General features: G+C 39.6%; 1 protein-coding gene across 10 annotated transcripts in view; it reads left to right on the top strand.

Annotated features, from left to right (window-relative positions):
• The window catches only part of LRP1 (LDL receptor related protein 1), a 313912-nt gene that overhangs the window by 177539 nt on the left and 115790 nt on the right, over window positions 1-20583 (top strand). For all 10 annotated transcript variants that reach the window (XM_032951130.2, XM_032951128.2, XM_032951126.2 and 7 more), the window contains 7 exons: window positions 1286-1426; window positions 3675-3800; window positions 9240-9356; window positions 10237-10317; window positions 13388-13555; window positions 14526-14708; window positions 15897-16097. In XM_032951130.2, the coding sequence (XP_032807021.1) occupies window positions 1286-1426; window positions 3675-3800; window positions 9240-9356; window positions 10237-10317; window positions 13388-13555; window positions 14526-14708; window positions 15897-16097 (1017 nt within the window). The remainder of the gene's footprint in view (window positions 1-1285; window positions 1427-3674; window positions 3801-9239; window positions 9357-10236; window positions 10318-13387; window positions 13556-14525; window positions 14709-15896; window positions 16098-20583) is intronic.

The raw sequence follows: 20583 nt of genomic DNA, 5'->3' as shown, positions 1-20583 counted from the left end.
GTGCTTCTTGTGTGATTTATTACGTGAGCAGCCATCCCGCGCTCACCCCCTGGCCTGTTGATTGCCATGCCTTGGGGAGAGTTTCACAATGAGCCCTTGGCCTCGGTAAATGAAGTGTAGGTGTTGTGTTTGTTGCATTTGTTCACCAATTTTGTCCCAATTATGCAACTGACACCTTAGGACAGATTTTGATTTAAAGCTTTCGTGACTGCAGTTATTCATATTCTTAGCTCTTTCGTTAAAGTCACGTTGAAGGGAAACAATAAAATAATAAAATATATATAAAACAATAAAAATTCTCACGACGTTTCGACCATAACACAAACGGTCGTCATCAGGTTGTGTGACGACCGTTTGTGTTATGGTCGAAACGTTGTGAGAATTTTTATTGTTTTATATATATTTTATTATTTTATTGTTTCCCTTCAACGTGACTTTACCGAAAGAGCTAAGTATATACCTTAGGACAGTATTTGTTTTTTAAGTCCCATTTTCTCAATTTCCCTACGGAAATAAGAACATTCACAATGTTTTATTCTTTGGGTCTTTCAGTAAAGTCACGTCGATATGAATTCCTGCAGTCACGAAAAGCTTTAAGTCAAGATTTCACTTAGAAAAATTTAAAAAACTACGACGTTTCGTCGAGATTCATAATGTTGTATTTTTACCTTGAAGTTATATCACAGGTCAACATCATTCAAGCTTATGTCTTACACAACAGCTGCAATACATTCTTTGCACGCATTCAAAATTGTTGTACGCTCCAAATTGTCTTGTATGTTTGTTTTCAACCTTGGGTAGCAGGTTAGCTTGCAAATGGAGTATATGATCAGAAGAGTTTAGGAACATTTGACAAGTGCACTAGCATTAACCCCCTATCTACACAAAAGAAGAATGAAACAAAGATCCCCCCATATGGCTCCTTCAGGCTGTTGGGGCAAGTGCTGTTAGCGACCACCTGTGAAGGCTGGCACAGCGCACGAGGGAGTCGTGCTGGTGCATCCACGCCATGTGGCTTTTGTCTCCCCAATGCTGATGTTTACACACCGCACCGGGTACTCATTTAAGACGGAGTCCACATGGTGTGAGGCCCAGATCCAGTTCAGATAATCACCGCTGATGTCACGCAGTCACCGGCAATCGACGTCATGTCGCTGAGATTGTAGCGCAGTGTGCTAACCACTGTGCCACTATTCCTCACCCCCCCCCACCACCAGCCACCAAACCGCATTCTAAACGAATTGTTTTTAATGAAGGCGTTCAATGACTGTTATCGTTTGTGCAGCGAACCCAGACTACACGCCTCCACCCCAGTGCCACCCCGGCGAGTTTGCCTGCAAGAACGGCCGTTGCATTCAGGAGCGCTGGCGGTGTGACGGGGACAATGACTGCCTGGACAATAGCGACGAGGCGCCAGAGATTTGCCGTACGTATACGAATTTCCTCTGTTCGTGCTGCTTTATTGCTATAAAAAAAATACATATTTTAAATGCGTTGGCTGGCGATGCGGTTATTTGGATGCGCTCTAATTACGGTTTAGCCAAGTGCATTGAAATGAAACATTTAATTGCCTACTTTGTAGTTTACAAAATCAAAGTATTTATATATATTGACATATGGTATGCAAATAACCTTTTTACGAACTGTGTTCCATAAGTGTGCAGTGTTTTGAAGATGAGTGTTCAAGACTGTTATCTGTTTCCATGTACAAGCAGAACTCCCATTCTGTCTCCATATATTAATACAAATATTATTTGTCCATCAGCTTATTCGTCTTCCAGCCCAATATCATGCAGCATTGTTTACGAACGCCAGCTCTGGACTGGTTTTAGAGCTTGTGAATCTCATCAGCAAAGAATTGAGTTCCGTTGATGATAAGCTTTTGCCCAGAATTGTTCCGCAGTAACGCATACGGAAATTGGTCACGGAATTTTGTACTGTGTACAAATGTATGATTGAATGTGTTTGCATTTGAAGGTGTGGGTTATAGGCACTGTGTGGCAGGTAAAGATACACTCCTACCCTGGTGGTCTGTTGTTTGTTATTCGTGTTAATTGATGTGCAATTTATAAACCTAGCTTTTAAAAGACAACCTTATTGTCGTGCAGATTTGTTCAAATTTTAAAATTATTAATGCGTTGGCGTATTTTAATGAGTGATTATTATGTACATAATAATTGGCCACACACTGTCAAAATTGCTATTGCATGAAGGAAACATGTAACACGTTTATTCTATGTTTATGATAATGTTGTAATGGAAAGATCTCTACCAGTGTTTCAAATAACTTATTAAAACATTACATTAAATATGGTCTTACATATTCTTACGTAGTTTTAATATATAAAAAAATGCATAATTTAAAGTCAGCTCCATTTTATGCTGTTATACAGTTCTTTAAATTACCTAAAACCTTTGGGTTCTGAGGTTAAATTAAATGCAAATTTAGCCCTGCAAGTTTCAGATTTTATATTGAAGGTCATTTAGTTTGCCAAAACATGTATTTCTTTATTTCGAAAGTCATCGTTTTCTCGACAACTCAAAATACATTCTTAAGCCTCAGAAATATTTAGATAATCTTTTTGGATTTCCAGGAAAGCAATTAGTTCAAGAGGTTTGCTCGGTGATGCATGCGTTGAATTAACAATTGACTTACTCGGTTGTTTCATCCAAACTTTAAGGTCATCTCTGATGTACTTTTGCCAACTTGAGGTGGTGATTATAATGATTATATTCTTAAGGGTACTGCATCGTGGTTTCTCTCCGAATATTCACTGCCTGTTGCACACATGAAAATGTGTGCACATGCATCAATGCTATATTACAACACTATGGAAGTTGTCCTATTATAATAGGGTGATAACAATACATGTTGATGACCTGTGTATATAGGTATTTTGCATTTCTAAGTGGGTCTCATTGATTTGCATAGGTATTTTATAGCCCTTTGTTTCTTCAAAGTACACATATACTAGACTGGCGGTAACAATAAATACAAATTTTGATTTAAAGCTTTCGTGACTGCAGTGATTCATATTCTTGGTTCTTTCGGTAAAGTCACGTTGAAGGGAAACAATAAAATAATAATATATATAAAACAATAAAATTCTCACGACGTTTCGACTGTAACGCAAACAGTTATCATCAGGTGTGAAAAACCAACGGCAAGAAACATTTGAAAGAAATATTGCCGTTGGTTTTTCACACCTGATGATGACTGTTTGCGTTACAGCCGAAACGTCGTGAGAATTTTATTGTTTTCTATATATTATTATTTTATTGTTTCCCTTCAACGTGACTTTACCGAAAGAATCAAGAATATAAATAAATAAAAATGCAATGTCCGCATTTGCTATTTAAATAATGAACTAAGCTCACCAAGCTACCTAAGATTGATTCCTGCCCATAGGTAACAACGGTGGCATGTGTTGAATGAACCTATCCCTAGGCTTCCTTCGTCAATTCAGTCTCATGTGAGTACCTGATGTGGTGCGTTAATTACATCACAGGGCGGTGGGGGGGTACTGCTTGGGGTGTGGTGCTCACCACACCATCTGCCATGTGTATAATTCCCACCTTGATGGCTGCTCATATCAGCACTTGCTGCAGATTTCTGTAAGGCTGATCGAGGTGTCTGTGTGTGCTTTAATGCTTCTGTGTGTGTGTCCATGCAGACCAACACACTTGTCCTTCTGACCGCTTCAAGTGTCAAAACAACCGCTGCATCCCACTGCGGTGGCTCTGCGATGGCGACAACGACTGTGGGAACAGCGAGGATGAATCCAACACTACTTGTGCCGGTGAGTCACACGCCTACCATGTGTACATAGACTGCACTCTGGAGAGAGATACTAACCTGTAAGGGAGTTGTCCACAAGTGCCCAAACAAGGGCAGAAAAATGGCCTTGCCAGCTTTGTTTATCCTTGGGCATTTGCCATCCTCTTGTTAAAGTTGACCTGGAGACAACATCTTGGTTTTTGAGTGAATCTAAGGCTCATAGGGTGTCTTTTTTGGAAATCAAACGATATGGCAGGTCCCTGTATAATTGTTTTTTACCCAGACTCCATAAAGAAAATAAACTGCAACCTTGCAACATGACAGTGCCTCTTGGTGTTTCATTACTTTGTAGCACAGTGGCCTTCAAGTCAATCCTCACTCATCGTAGATTGTCTTTCTTTATGAGACAGCAACCTTAACCCTGACCTTACCCCCCCCCCCCCAATTCACTTCGGTATTGTCGAGTAATTCCTAGACCACGGCCACAGTACCGAAGGTCTCTTGAGGATTCACATTTGAAATTAATGAATGATGACATAATTTCAAAGCAGGTTTAACAGAACAGTTGTCCTGGGATCAATTTCCAGTCCACTGGTGCTTTTTAGCCTCAAGTGTACTTCAAATCCTAGATGGAAAGCTGGTATCCAAGCTCAAAAAGTGGATGGTTGAAGAGTATATGGGTCGGAAAATTAATAAGTGTGTAGAAAATCCTACAAGAAATACAATATAGCGTAGCTGGATGCACGTGCTTAGTTTGTTTAGACGATATGAAAGTGTCATCAATGATTTGAGCTCTTAGGATGTCTTTAACCCCAGTATCTCATTATGAAGCCGTGTTTTGTGAGGTCTCATCCATGTTTGCCTCAAACGTTATAATTATTTGTGAGAAGTGATATCGGTGTATATTTTTAGGTTAGGAGTAGCGTTGGAATGCCCGTCTGAAACACATACCTCATTTTTAGTATGCATTTTTATGGGAAAAGCCTTTCAGATTTACTCAATTTTGTCTTGTGCGTGTTTTTTAAAGAATGCAACCCTTTTGTAAACTGATGAATACTTGTTTTCACCTCGGACAATATAATTGTGGTATATTACACGGACGATGGTATGTTTGGTGGGGAAGTCAGCAGTGGTTGTCCAATGGACAGACTCATCTCCGCCATAGGAATGCTAATTTCCATCGCTGACTCAAAGCTCATATGAGAAAGAAATCACTTTTCTTACACAGATGAGGGCGAGGTCTCCACTTAATACAAAAAGTATTCCAGATCTCTAAAATTAATTTAAAAATAATATTTCACAAATTGTTGCTCTTTTTCAGACATTCTCACCCATTGCCAGGTCTATGCTTTGGGCCTGACCCATACACTTTTATTTATTGGTTCATTGGTAAAAGGGGAAGTAAATTTTTTGTGATCGTTGAACGAGAGTATGTTTATGGTGCAGGGTGCAGCATGTTTTCTCTGAGAAGTGACCAGTTTCAGTGAAGCCATTGTTAGATAGGTGAACATTATAGATTGACCGTAATATTACGAGGCTTTGGTCTTATATAGGTATAGGGATTCTTCTACTTAAGAACATTTGACTTACGAACTTTCAGAGATACGAACAAACCTGTCCGTGCGTCCAGTTGCCTGTTCGGACCGAGAGTCGTAAGTTCAACCGCCGCGTAATAGATGACGGTGGTGGCATCTACATATGCAGAGCATGATGAACCAGTGGCATCTACAGGAGATTATACAGCTTTTAAAGCCATTCCCCGTGTTTGGTGTACATGCCATACAACATGTTAGGACTTGACAGGAGTAGAGTTGGACTTACGAACAAATTGACTTCTGGAAACTAACCTCTGGAACCCAATTCTTTCGTAAGTAGAGGAATCTCTATTTCCTAATGATTGTACAGTTATGTGTATTTTTTGTTTTATTCATGGGTGGAGTTTTAAGGGGTGGAGGTATGGAATGAGGGGCAATGCCCTGCCAAAACTGGATGCATTTATGAACTTGTTTTCAATATACTAATAGGGTTTTTCCCCTTTTTTCTGGCAACAAAGCTGAAACCTTTTTACAAGGATTCATGTCTGCATTAACCACAATACCTGCAGTCAAAATGCAAACAAAAACATACTATGATAATGCATATATTATCAGAGTATGTTTTTTTTTATAATGCATATATTTTCAAAGTATGTTTTTGTTTGCATTTTGACTGCAGGTATTGTGGTTAATGCAGACATTAATCCTTGTAAAAAGGTTTCAGTTTTGTTGCCAGAAAAAAGGGGAAAAACCCTATTAGTATGTTTTGGTACTGGCAAAGGAGGTCTAATGATGATGATTTTTAAAATTAAGATCACAAAATAATTAATTAATTTGTATGCACCCACGAGTCCTCATGTGAGGGACAAAGTGAACCCCTGCTCCCCAAATATAGCAGTCGAATTTCGCCTATGGCTTTATTTGACATTTGCCTACATTGTCACCTCTAATATTCTTTAACAACTTTGTTTTGCTTTGTTCCAGATCACATTTCCGCCGATTTTTTTGTTTACACTTTTTTCCCACCTACTTTCAGCATACTGTTCATGACAATAATTAGTTGTCATTTTATTAAAAGTGGCCCAATTTTGCTTCTGTTGGGATTTGAACCGAGCTAAATTGCCTTGCCTCGTTAAATAGATGTTTGATGTTAACCACCTTGTTCTTGTTCCGTGATACGCTTTGTCCTTTGGCAACGTTAAAGTTTGCCTTGCATTTCACCGTTCTGTGATAATTTTCTGTGTTCAATTTCCTCAGTTCTATAAGAAGCACGTCACTTTCAAGTCACTTTCAACTCCAATATCTCCACTTACACTCCTCTCTATCTTGTAGGCTAAGCCTGTTTTAAAGTCCATTACATCTCTTGTTCTTCTGCTTATAAACGATAGTACATAGTTTTCTCTCCTTTCTGGCTCAGATACCATAATGTACCAATCACATCCTCTCATCCCTCCACCTTTTAAGCAAAGTGGGTAATTTATGTTTAATTGTGAAATTCATTATTACATATGAATGAAATGTGTATTGTCCACATATTGTTTGGTATATTAAATCTACTTTGATGTAATTTTGCATTGCTAGTTGATGATACATTTTATTGTGTTTTTTGTGGCTTCAGCCGCAGTCGCCACAAAAGCCACTAATCCTCCTTATCGTAGTAAGCCCTGGCAGTAAAATGATTCCATACTAAGTATTGGTTTTACTCATTCTCATTAAAAAACTCTTTTTAACTTCAACTAAGCCTGTTCACTCCTTTGTATTCCCTTTAATTTTGTGTAACTCTTGTCAAATTGGATACATTTTTACCTTTAATTAGAATCTAATGGCAGAATAAATCTATACTTTGCTGCACAAAAAATATCTTTTTTTAACGGAAGCCTTACTTAATGAGATTGGGCCACTATTCATGAATCAAGTTGGTTTTTAATGAGAACCAAGTTAAAATAGAAGTGTCTGCTCGTATATAGGAAGCAAATCCATGTATCCAGCATGGGATATGCAAGTGACTGGCATTCAGAGAGGGAGTGCTAGCAGCATGCATCTCGGACTAAAGTGGGCTACAGTTAATTAAAAAAAATCTGTAGGGTGTGCCTACCAGGAATCCAGGAGAATTTCATCCTTAGCCATATGCCTGCAGCTTAATTGCCAACATTAAAAGCTGACACCTTTATTGTGTATTTATTTACGCAGCTGTGCAGACAGACTTGCATTCCGCAAGCTAACACCAAAAACATATGACTTGGGGCCAGAGCTGCGATATATGCACAAGTAGGCAATGCCTTCCTATGGAATATTTATACGTTTTTTTATTGCTTGCAATGGTGGTTTGTATTCTGCAGATGCCTCTTATTTTCTGCAAAAAAAAATACTTGAGTGGTGACTTCAAGGCTCATGTTTTTCAAAGCCCATTTCACAATATCCATCGTCTTAGGGACTGCGCATTGTCAAATTCCAACCTTTTCGATGTGATGATATTGTATTGAGACCAATGAACACATTTTGCAGCGGTAATTATTTTGTCTATGATTTCCTCGGACATACTTGAATTCTGGCAATCCTCAGTTTCAGTGGGTGCTATTGACATAAATAATTCCACAGACCACAGCCTTGTAAAAGTGCTCCTCAGACAGGCAGCCAGAAAGCATTGCTGCTTTTGTATACGAGGTTTGTGGCTGGGAGAAAGTGTTGGCTCTTGTGCCTGCATTCATGTTGTTTATAGAATTATTGGATCATGCCTGTGCTGCTGCAGAACATTCTATTTTTTTTCCAATTTGTTCTACTGTTGGCCATAAGCATTTTTCAACACAAATCAAATCGACTGGAAAGTATGCTAATTGTATTAAACAATAACAGCTGTTCTGCTAACATAATTTGCATTGATTGTTCCTTTTGCACCGCACAAAGATCTGCTGTGCTAGAAATGTGCTTGACTTGGGAATATGTGGGTGTACACATCTGTGTATTATATTGTGTGCATATATATGTACAGTATAGAAATCAAAAATATTAATCGAAATCGTATTGTTGGTTCACATCCTACTCAAAATGTGTTATTTTTCAATCCTAATTGCATATCAACACATTCATCCCAACTATTGACCTCTTTTTTACCTTAGAAAACAGGGAGTATGACATTTTGAAAACCACATTCCAGTTAGTTTTTATTGCAGGCTAGTAAACCTGATTGTGGAGGTCAGCACAGGTTATATGTTGTGATTTGTAAACACAATTATGTTTCGTAGTTTTTGTCATTGCGCACAAGCGTACAACTGCCGTTTGCCCTAAACTGATATATAAACTAGATGTCATGTTGAGGACAATTCACATTCAATGTGTATAGCAAAAAAACGATGTCACAAATAACTCAATTATTTCATTGTAAAAAGTCTAATTCAGCAGCGTTTTCTGATAACCTTTGACCTTTTCCCATCCAAATTTAGATAATAAATATGCATTGCATGCATATATACAGTGGCCTTGTGTACAAAGACACAGATCTCCAATATAGACTCAACATATTTTCGGGGCAAGTGCTGTTAGTGAGCACCGATGAAGGCCGGCGTAGCACACAAAGGCAAGGAGTAGCGCCGTTGGGTGCCCAGCTACATTTCTGGCGGCCCTGTCTCCCGAGTGGCAATGTTAACACACCACACTACATACTCATTTGAGGCTGAGTCGACCTAGAAGAGGCCCAGGACCAGTTCGTAGCACAGCACGCTAACCGCTACACTACTCCTCACTGCATTTGTGTACACACGTTGACATGTGTACACACACACACTGAGCTGTATGTACAAAGGAGTTATCACAATTCATAGGAAAATAATCCTTATGATCGGTACACGTGCATTCATAGCAAGAATGTGATTGATACTCCTGTTTATATTACCCTATGTGATCCTCTCCTGCATATGTTGTGGTGACAGCTCGGACATGCCCTCCAAACCAGTTCTCCTGTGCCAGTGGTCACTGCATCCCTATGTCCTGGAAGTGTGACCTGGACGACGACTGTGGGGACCGGTCCGACGAGCCACCTTCCTGTGGTGAGTAAGTTGGTAAAACGGCACAATCGTGCAAGGCATGGGGGTGGTTGAGAGAACGGTGTCACAGGAGGATTGGTTAAAAAAATGCTGCTCGAATGAGTCTGGTCTCCGTGTCAAGGCGGGGGGGAGAGTGAAGGAGTCAAGACTAATAGAAGACTTCAGGTTATGAAATGGGGCCACTGAAAGTGAGCACAAGCGGTGTTTAATGGAAAAGAGGAGTCCTCTTAACCCAGCAAAGGCCTGCTACCATGCATGCCACAATAATAGCAACCATGAGCCACTGTCAATTAGCTGTCGTTTCATCGTTTAAACTCCATATTTAAATGCAGTTGACAGGATCACATTTGTGCAAGGTTATTGCGTGTTTCAATGCTGTTGTACTGACTGCCTAGTCTACTTTGGAGTATAGTTTGTGACTATAGACAAGTAACATTTTAACCAATGGAGACCTACAGAAAAGTATTTTATTATATAAGGCTGTAATTGTGCGTGTTTAAAAACTTGATTTGTGCAGTTGAGTGGAATGTTACCCATCACATCGAGGCCTATTTTAGGTTTGGGATTGTTTGCTTGCCCGACACAAAGTGAATGAAAAGTTCCCACATAAAATCACATTTTACGAGCAGATCTGAGAAGTATATGTATTTTTATGTAAAAAAAAATTTGAATTTTTATTTTAAGTCTTTGATTTGCTAGCAGTATACGGAAAGACATTATTTAAAAAGACAACTGTTATTCCAGAAGTCATTCCTTGGCAAGGGCACCCCACAGTGGAAGGTGTCGTATTACACAATTATTGAAAGTGAACTTTATTTTCACATTTGTATGCCTCTGCTGGTGTGTCCGCATCTCAATGGATATTTCTTTTGCCCCTTTCCAGCATACCCCACGTGCTTCCCGCTCACACAGTTTGCTTGCAACAACGGCCGCTGCATCAACATGAACTGGCGCTGCGATGCAGGTAATTTCGAGCCATGACACATTGCTTGTTGCGCAGCATGCTGGTGGAACTGAAGTTGATTTTATAATGGCCAAAATAGCTACGTCAAATTTTGGCTCCCCTCATCCTTTGTCGTTCTAAAATGACGTGCAACACATTGTGCAAATCTCGCGTCAGTTTCTTACATTGTTGTTCAGTACTAGATTTGAAGCTTTCGTGACTGCAAAGATCCATACTCTTTGGTTCTATTCGGTAAAGTCACGTAGGTAAAAAATAAAATAACAAAAATCACGACGTTTCGGCCACAACACAAGTGGCCTTCATCAGGTGAAGGGACCGGACTGTCATGAGGACAGCGGGTGAATGATGCCCACATTCTTATTCGGACAGTTTTTCTTTACTATTTTTAAAATACATTAATAAAACATTTTAAAATCTAGTATTATTATTATTAAGCTAAGGCGATTCGACTTGTGAGTCTTCGAAAGGAAATACGCTTCAACAGCTGTCATTGTTTGCACATTGTGAGAATTATACAAGAGTTACTGGTCCAAAAACACCATGTAATCAGGGTTTAATGCCAGAATACATGAATGAGGATTAGGCTTCCACTGGCCCCATCAGGGGACACACGTGTTCCCTAGTGTCTGTGTCAATTTGCCAATGCTTTTCATTTCGTACCCTGCTGTGGGGTCCATCTGCTGTCTCATCTATATGTCTCACCCTCTCTCATCTTGGCTTCATCTCATATTACCTTTAAAAGCTTTGACTGCGTAGCTTGGGGTCGTGTGTGTGTGTCTGTACGCTTTAAAAGTGATAAAGAAAATGCCATTTAAAATATCGTCACACCAGTTTCCCTCTGCTTGAACCATTGCTTTTGATTGCGGTCGCAGAAATCCTTCAAATGTAAACGTTACCTTTGTGTCCGTATTTAGTAATTTAATTTATATATCCCATGGAGATACTGGTCCCCATCATGGTAAATGTGTAATTTCTACTGCTGGCTTAGGGTAACAAATGGTCACTGCATAAATGGATATTTGAGCATGGAGACATACATTTTTCATTTTGAAATGATTTTGTATATTTATATGTGCCCATGTATTGTTAGTATTGAAGGGTTGGAGTTAGGGTAAAAGCAACAAACCAGCTGTTTTAGTTGTGCTGGGTTACACTTTTGAGTTCAATTTTCCACAACAATACACTTTGTACCAAAAAATCCTCCTGCTTTAAATCAGTTGCAATACCAACACTGTATCCTGTTCTTGTGTTATACGCGCTGGAGGAAGCTCAGTCTGTCTCAGCGGGGTTGTGCTGGCTTGAAGTTTTAAGGATTTGTTTCAGTAGGAAGCCTTAAGGGGCATTACAGTCTCCATAACTATATTCTAATATTCTTTGGGTTTTTCGGTAAATCACGAAGATAGGTTAAAAGAAAATAACAAAAAAACTACGATGTTTCGATCACAACACAAGTGGTGATGACGATCGCTTGTGTTGTGATCAAAACGTCGTAGTTTTTTGTTGTTATTTTTTGTTATTTTCTTTGAACCTATCTACGTGACTTTACCGAAAAACCCAAAGAATCTGAATCCCTGCAGTCACGAAAGCTTTAAATCAAAATTTATATTCTCACTGTCCATTGTGCAACTTGCACATGTTTCCAAAATTAGATATTTAAAACTGCTATGTCCAAGAATTATGCATGTTACTTGTATAGGTAAATATATATATAAAAACATCGATCACATGGCATATTGAACCAATCACAAAAGCCTAAGAGTTATAGAATATTAATAACACCATAAATAATATCCACCACCATTTGCACAGCAGGCACATGTGCATTATCATATATCTAAATAAATAAAATTATAATCTTCATATCCGAATAAATGAAAAATGTGTTCACCCCAAGCTTGTATATTTTCAATGATGAACCACGCATGATCCTTCATTCCATCTCGCCGTTGTCTTTTTCACACTCTGTAATTTTTATCTATTTGGGTCATTTACGTGTCTTTTTTTCCCGTCCAGCCTCGTTGTTTTCTGTCTTGCAGATGACGATTGTGGTGATGGCTCAGATGAAAAGCACTGTTCAATGTTCTACGGTAGTCCATAGATCACTGTGCATGGCATTTTCTGTCAGCCGCTGTTAAATTAGGAGCCACACCTTCTATGTTCTCTGCAGTGCACTGCGTTAACAGATTAACAAACCTCAATCACTTTCCCTACCGATATTGAATGGCTCTTATTCTTTAATAAAGAGCCATTTTCTTTTAAATTAATGTAATTTTCTATGGGTTTTTCGTAGCCTACTTAATTTTCATAAGCAAAGACTTTATTTTTTGCTAATGGCAGCTATTTCTTAATGACCTTGAATATAATGACTGGGCTTACAACTAATGCTGTGTTTGGAAATAATGCCACAAATTACTATGTAGATGATGCCATGGTACACAGTGTGATCTATGCTATTCCTCTTAATAATATAAATTAATAATTCAAATGTATGTCAAAAGCATTTTACGTGAACAAATTAATGGTACTAATGTGTGTTATAATTCATTTTTTCCCCTCCCCATGATGCATATTAATTATTCTGTGCAATTCCAAAAGACCAGCTGAGCACTGCGCTCAGTCAATCATTTTCACAGCTTGACGATTCGCCATCTTCCCCTTGTGGATTCAGCGTCTCGTTCTACGTCCGATTCTTGCATTCACATTTTCCCCTGCTTTTCCTCTACTCCACACGTCTTCTCTGTCATCTCCTCCCATTCCTCGTGGTTATTCACACCCATTTTCTACCATCGACCATCACACTGACTTACAAAAACCGTCTTAAATATGTTCATCCTCTACATCTTGGTTCATATTTACAACTCCTCGTATTATTTTCTACCCACTGCGCATTCCGCACTGCTAACCAATCACCTTTCCGCATTTCGAACGTCCTTCCCGTCTGCATCTTTCCCGCTGCTTCTTACGCTGCCCCTGTGTCTTTCTCCTTCGCTCGCTCGCTCGCTCGCTCCTTCGCCCCCTTCTCGCTCTCACGTCGCCCTCTCCTCTTGTCGGCCCCTCGTGCACCCCTCAGACAACGACTGCGCGGACGCGAGCGACGAGATTGGCTGCAACCACTCGTGCTCGATTTCCCAGTTCAAGTGCAACAGCGGGCGTTGCATCCCCAGCCACTGGACCTGCGACGGGGACAACGACTGCGGCGACTTCAGCGATGAAACCAACCCCAACTGCACCAAGCTCGGTAAAGCACAATGCGCCAAGGGCTCTCGAGGGCCACCGTTCCATCGCAGGTCTCCGTGCTGTAATTTGATGCCCGTGCTTGGATTGGTCATTCGTTATTTAACCTCGCGTTTTCACATTTTTTTTGTTGTTTGTTGTAAAAGTGGCTTATGAGCACCGTTCGATATAGGACTGGCTTGTCCATTGTTGCGAATGGAAACGTTGTCCTTCAGATCTTTTTGAATGCGATCTGTGGAATCAAATTAGAGGGCAAAGTAATTTTGCTGCTTTTGCAAGTTTTATTATATTGGCATTTATTTTGATAAAATTACTTCGTGGTTAACAATATATGTAATAGTTCCTTGCATGTGTTCTCGTTCATTTGAATCGCATAATATAGCTTCTGAGAATCCACAACATTGTTCTGAATTCTCAAAATGTTGTGATGGCAAGAGGAAGCTATATTCTTCTGAAGGACATTTACCCTTGGAGCGCTTGAATACCACAATAGAAGTTTAGGCAACATGTGGTTTTTTACGTGAAAAAGCTGCATGTTTTGCCACATTTATCTCTCTCTAACTCAGTATGACACTTTCATTCCATTTCGACTTTACGCCTCCTTTAACCAAATCAGAATAACACCCCTACCTGTGCGTCGCATAGGCATGAGGTAAGTGCCAGCACAATTTCCGTATGGGCCTGTGAAGCAATCATTTTCTTGCGTTACGTAACTCGCACAGCAGGCGTTGGAACCGTGAGCTTGGGGGGGTGAGCGCTCTGCCCTAGACGGCGGAGCTGAAGCGATGCCCCTGTTGACATTTCACAAATGGGGCAAGATTTGGAAGTTATTTTCGGCTCGGCCCAAATTGCCTTGGGCAGTGGCCCCCATCACCAGTGCGTAGCGCCGGCCGTTGTTGGTGCCCGAAGAATTGCCGGCGCCCCGTTTATCGCTGCCCCGTCACCACGCTTTGTCTCTCTGCAACCTGTTCCAGCGACCCGGCCACCGGGTGGTTGCCATGGGGACGAGTTCCAGTGCAAAGCGGACGGGCAATGCATTCCACTGCGCTGGCGCTGCGATGGAGACACCGACTGCATCGACACGAGCGACGAGAAGGAGTGCGACGGCGTAGTGCGCACCTGTGACCCCACGTTGCAGTTTTCCTGTCGAGATACCGGTGGGTGGTGCAACGGGGGGATGTCTGCATGTGACCCGTCTCATGCTTGTCATGCTGTCTCTCATCGGATTGTGTTCATGTATTTGAGGTCAACCTTTCAGCATGTCCCCTTGCACACATGTTTTCCCATTAAGTCACTTTTGAGCGGTGCGACTGTTCATTTGCGAGAAGTCGTTTGTTTGTTTGTTTTTTTTTCTCAAGAAAAAGATGCCTAACTGAATTAATTCGTTGTCTTGTGGAATTTATGATTGCCAATTTACACATTCTGAGTATTATGCCTCTCTTTTCGAAGAATGTATCTTCAAAAATTATTTATTAATGCGAACATTATTACAATAGTGTTCTGATTTTAAAAAATACATATTAGTACAAGGTGCATAGTTCATGACTCAGGTTTTCTCACCAATTTTATTCTTACCCATTGCATTGACTAAAACCTCACAGATCAATGTGTATCCTGCTGACATGATTAAATTTTCTATATATAAATAATGTAAATCTTTCAATAATTAAATTAGGCAAGATATGCGTGTAGAATGCAGGTGTTTGTCTAGTGATGCATGTAAATCCACTAGATCATAGTCTAGAACACTACATTTCAGTCCAACGCTGTTGTCACGCAAGCAAAGAGGAATGGCAAGCTAAGCTTGGGTTAATCCCATGCATATCTATTACGAGTGAAAAGGGCTGTCATTTTAATATGCAGTGCTTTGCAAGTATGCATTGCATGCACTCGTGCAGACCCTCAAGAGGTAGACGAGGCATTAAGAAACTTCTCAAAATGCATCGCCCATGGAAACCAAAAGCAATGTTCGTCTGATAACAGAGGCATCAGTTGGTTTTGACAGCCTGCAATGTTATTTAACAACGCAATTAACCCTTTCCCATTCTGATGACATACACATACATCATCGGAACAGAATCGGAAGAAAAAAGTTATCAGTACCAAGTCTCCCACAAGGCCATATAGGAGGGCGTGTGGCACCAGATATCAGAGTGTGGTCGTGTCGCCCGAGTTCTCTGCGGTCAGTACAACGTCTTTAAAAACAACGGCGCTACGCCTCGCTAAATAAAATTAACGCTGACCGCTTTTGCGTGCCGAGCTTCGGCGGTGAACAGGATTCCCACCCTGCAACGTGTGCAGACGTCTCAGAACGGGAAAGGGTTAAGCAAGTTTCGTCTCCGCAGGCCGTTGCATCAGCAAGACGTGGTTCTGCGATGGTGACAATGACTGCGAGGACAACTCTGACGAGGAAGGCTGCGAAACCATGCTGTGCAAGCCACCCTCCCATTCCTGCGCCAACGATTCCAGCATCTGTCTACCACCCAAGAAGCTGTGCGATGGCCACAGTGACTGCCCCGACGGCTCTGATGAAGGCATGCTGTGCGGTACGTGTTAGCTTGACGGCAGGAGGCACGGGGACAGTGCTTGCCCTCGGGCAAAGCTAAGGTCGCTCATTCAAAATAGGTCTTGTACAGTCATATGTACGGCCAGGTTAAAGATCATCATGATAAAAAAAAATATTCAGCTCGGCTATACTTGATATTGATTGATGGATTTATTTTATTTTCACGTTCTATTATTTCTGTTGCCACAAATTGTATCACAGCTCATCTTTTCACATCCTGTCAACAGGAAAAGAAATTGCATTGCAACATTCACACAACCAGTAGATCATCACATCCTGTCATGCAGTGGCCACAGAAAAAACATAATTTCTGGTTATTGTATATATTTGTTATTGATGCAGTTGCTATACTTGCACCTATATTTGTTTGGTAATCCAGGATCATATAAATGAGCATTTAGTAAGAAACAGTTTATTTATTTAAGGAGAATAGGTAATGTCATTATGAGATGAAAAGCACTATACATTCAGATGCCATGGAATTAAAATGTATAAGAATACATGAGACAGAGGATTTCAAGGTTGGTTATGTATAGAAAGGAACAAAGTGTGAACATTGGTGATACAAAGGTACCAATCATTTTAAGAAAGCAGCTGGTGTTTGAAATATACAGGTAGTGTTTGAAAAGTTTATTAAATGAGATTGCAGTTTGAGGAATAATTCTGACATTTCTGTGTTATTTAGCATAGGGGATGGCTCACCATCTAGCTCGGTTGGCTTGGCTGTTGGATGGCTGGGGTAAGGTCTCAGCATGCATTCAGTATTGAAATGGAATAGACAAAAACACAAAAATGTAAATCTCGAAACAGCATGACAGTTATTTCATTCCAAGTTACAGAATAGTTTGTCCAGCATATAACATGTCTGTTAAGGAATATTCATCGTAGATTATAAAAGTAATGCAAGTTCTTAGTTGACAACAATTAATCGAAAACATGACTGCAATTTGCAACACAACATTATTAACTCTAGATGATGAAATAATCATATGCAATTGCCATATTTTATTCCAAGCATTATCCAACATACACCTGCCAGTCTTCTGGTGCAGGCTTGATGCATAATTGGCAGTCACCCTTGGTGAACTATCTGTGTCATGCTGATATAAGATTTTTACGTCAAGTCTGAATGCATTGGCATATTGGATGTAAATGCAATGTCAAGGCATTGCCCTTCACACTTCAACATCGTTAACTTTTTTAGAAATGCAAGGCACACAACTTTAGGCTATAATGTATATGGACATGCTGGTAGAATGTGAATATGAATGTCATTTCATGCAAACAGTATTGGTAATTCCTGAATATTATTGTTAATAATAATAAATTGAATAGTATGTTGATAGCGTCTGCATAATGAATGTATCTCACTCATGGTTAAATCGATATAACGAAACAAAAAACCCCCACATTTGTCAAAAACTGCCTTACAATAAAAAAAAGAGTATACCATAGACAACCTTTGGACAATGGCCCTTCTTTATAACGAATAAATAGAGAGGTCATAGCCTTGCTAGAATATTTATTATATTGGTTATTTGTTTGAGATGTAAAACTAAAAATACCTGCAGCCGTTTGTGTAACCCATTGCTGATTGAAGGCCTCCTCAAGTTGTGTTAGGTCATGGATTGCCGGACCCAACTGACGCGATGGGTTGAAGGTACACGTTGTCCATGGCCAGGAATTAAACTTGGGTCTTGCTACTCAGAACGCAGTGTGCTAAGCACGGTGCCACTGCTCCAAACTTGATGAGGTTAACATTTATATTGTCTTTTGCAGTTTAAAGGTTATAAAAAATGAGTGGTAGATTTTACCAGCTCAATCTTTGCACATATTTTATGTACGAGCAGGATTAACTCCAAATATACTTTTCCATTTTATGATTCGCTAAGATTCCTAGGTAATTTTTGTCCCAGGTTATTCAATACATATGTATCATAACGGTGTTTAATCACGCAATGTATTTTTTTTATCTTGAATGTAAATAATATTTAGTTCAAGTCCTTAAGCTGCGCTATGGAATTCATTCCACGGAATTAACGGCAAACTTTCAACTAATGAGTTATTATTAATATTTTGGCATGCCCCCTGGTGAAACCATTATCTAATTAACACTGGAGTTTTTCATAAGCCCTAAGCCAGCAGTAAGCCAATTACTTGTCTTATTTACAGCCATTTTAGCTTTTAAAGGTCAGCTCTGTTACTATTTAATGAACACTAATCTACATACCAACAGCCTTGCCTCCTGTTGCACCAAGAGTATAGCATGCTCGGAGAAATAAGCAGTTGATGTTGATATCAGTTAGTCATGGAAATTCTTGCATCATTGTGATTTAAACAAAAATCTATGTTGGTTGTGCCCTGATGTTAAAAACAATATGGCTGTAAGAGGCTTGCTTGGAACAACATTTTGTTGAATCCTCTAGTGAGGAATTTTGCGCAATTGTACCAGAATTTGTGGGCACGCTTGGCCACAATAATTGCAGAAAATGGGCAGCAAATGGCCTGCTTGTGAATACCATGATGAGCTCTTGCATACACAGGCTAGCAGACGGAATGTCCTTTGAGAATTTATTCTAATATGTTGCTGTATTTTTTCAGTGTTTTTCCTGTGGAGATTTCTACACACTTCTTGTTAAAATCGTATATTTGATATCAAGCAGCCTGGACCTCGAGACCACCCAAGCTTTAAATCTTCCGTAGCACTTTTTTTTAAAAACACGAGTGAATTTGTTTTAATCTGTTTTGTTACATTGCATAATGTAATTTTATATTTGAAATTAGTGAATGATTTATTATTATTTTAAACAATCGGTATGTGGAAGAACATATTCTCAGCTGGTTTATATATATTTTTGATTTTTACATGGCAGGATTTTGGTAGAATTTTCATTGACACAGTATGCATGCTGCTCAACAAACTAAGAAAACAATTGCCTTTTCAGCCGCAGACATTGTCACAGAAAAGCCAACATTATTCTGACGTCCGTGCACTTTGCGTGTTGAACGCAGAAATTATATTTCGCTCACATTTTGTACAGTCAATTCTCTGTCATCCATGAAAAATAAAAAAAAACATGGCAAATGCCAAAAATATGCAATTTAGTATTAAAAAACATACACTTCTTCCTCAACTCAGTAGAATAAAGGGGAAGATGTGCGGTCTGTTTTTATTAACGATAACTTGACATGTTTATGTCATGTGGGCACCGAGTCACTGACCCTAAACAAGTGAGGAGTGGGTAATAATTAATTGAGCGCTCTCTTAAGATATTTTATTTATTTTTCGCCAGCCTAGTTAATCTGCAAACCCGGATAATCTGCCAATGGGTAATGTAGATTTATATTTTCTATGCATGCAGTGCTGTTTCCCTTTGTCAAGATTTCAATAAATAAGTTATTACTTAACAAAAAAAACTATTTTTATTGCATTTTACTACATTTTATGTCATGGTAATCAGTGTGACTTGGGTTTTTTCAGCAACTTTTATGCAATTTTTACCCTTCATGCAGTGTTATATGCTTTGCACATTTGCATTCAATTTTCAAATTTTTCTCTGGATACAATGAATTTTCTGGGATTTCTCTGCATCTTACAGCAGACTGTAAAATAACTGATCTTGATTCTTGGTTTACGGTGCAGTATGTCACACATATGTGACTCCATGGTGACTGAGGAGACGGTTATATGTGAACATCTATAGAAAGTGACGCTTCCTCCATGCACATATAGGGTGAGTGGACAACATTAAACCGCAAACTTGGGAACATGCTGAACAGTACTTTTGAAATAAGTGACTTTTTGGCAAGATTGAGAATTCACTGCTGCATGTGAAACGGTCGGATTCATGAACATCTGTAGAAAAATCCCCATTTACAGCACGCACAAATACTCCACTGGTTGTGGGGGTGGTTAATTGTTCAGGTTGGATAAAGCAACATTGTACTATACAGAGAATGACAACACAGATGCTCAGTTTAACACGTAAGCTTTCGCGACCAATATTATTCATAATAAAGGTTTTTGGGTTAGATCGCGTTATTTATAAATGTGTCGTAACCCTCCACCACCCGACACGGCCAATCAGCAAAATAAAGGGTCACGTTGACAAAAAGACAATTAGTTCACTACTTTAGCCCACCGGTGTGTTGAAGAGTGAATCCACAACATTTACAGTTTGAGTACGACGTTTCGCTGGTAATTACAGCCAGCATCATCGGGCAATTCGCCAGAATGGTAAAGCCCTCACTTGTTCTCGGTCTTAAATAGAGCAGCAGGGTGAAATAATTGTCTTTTGTCAACGTGACACTTTATTTTTCTGATTGGCCGTGTCGGGTGGTGGAGGGTTACGACACATTTATAAATAACGCGATCTAACCCAAAAACCTTTATTGTGAACACAGATGCTGTTTTTTTTTTCTCCAATGCCAGAGGAATGCGGAATTCCCACCTCAAAATATGGAGA

This window comes from Petromyzon marinus, chromosome 10 (genome assembly GCF_048934315.1).
Source record: "Petromyzon marinus isolate PM22_M1 ecotype Great Lakes invasive population chromosome 10, UKy_Petmar_22M1.pri1.0, whole genome shotgun sequence".
Taxonomy (NCBI): domain Eukaryota; kingdom Metazoa; phylum Chordata; class Hyperoartia; order Petromyzontiformes; family Petromyzontidae; genus Petromyzon; species Petromyzon marinus.
The sequence above is the reverse complement of the archived record's forward strand: the minus strand, read 5'-3'. Positions and strand labels throughout refer to the sequence as shown.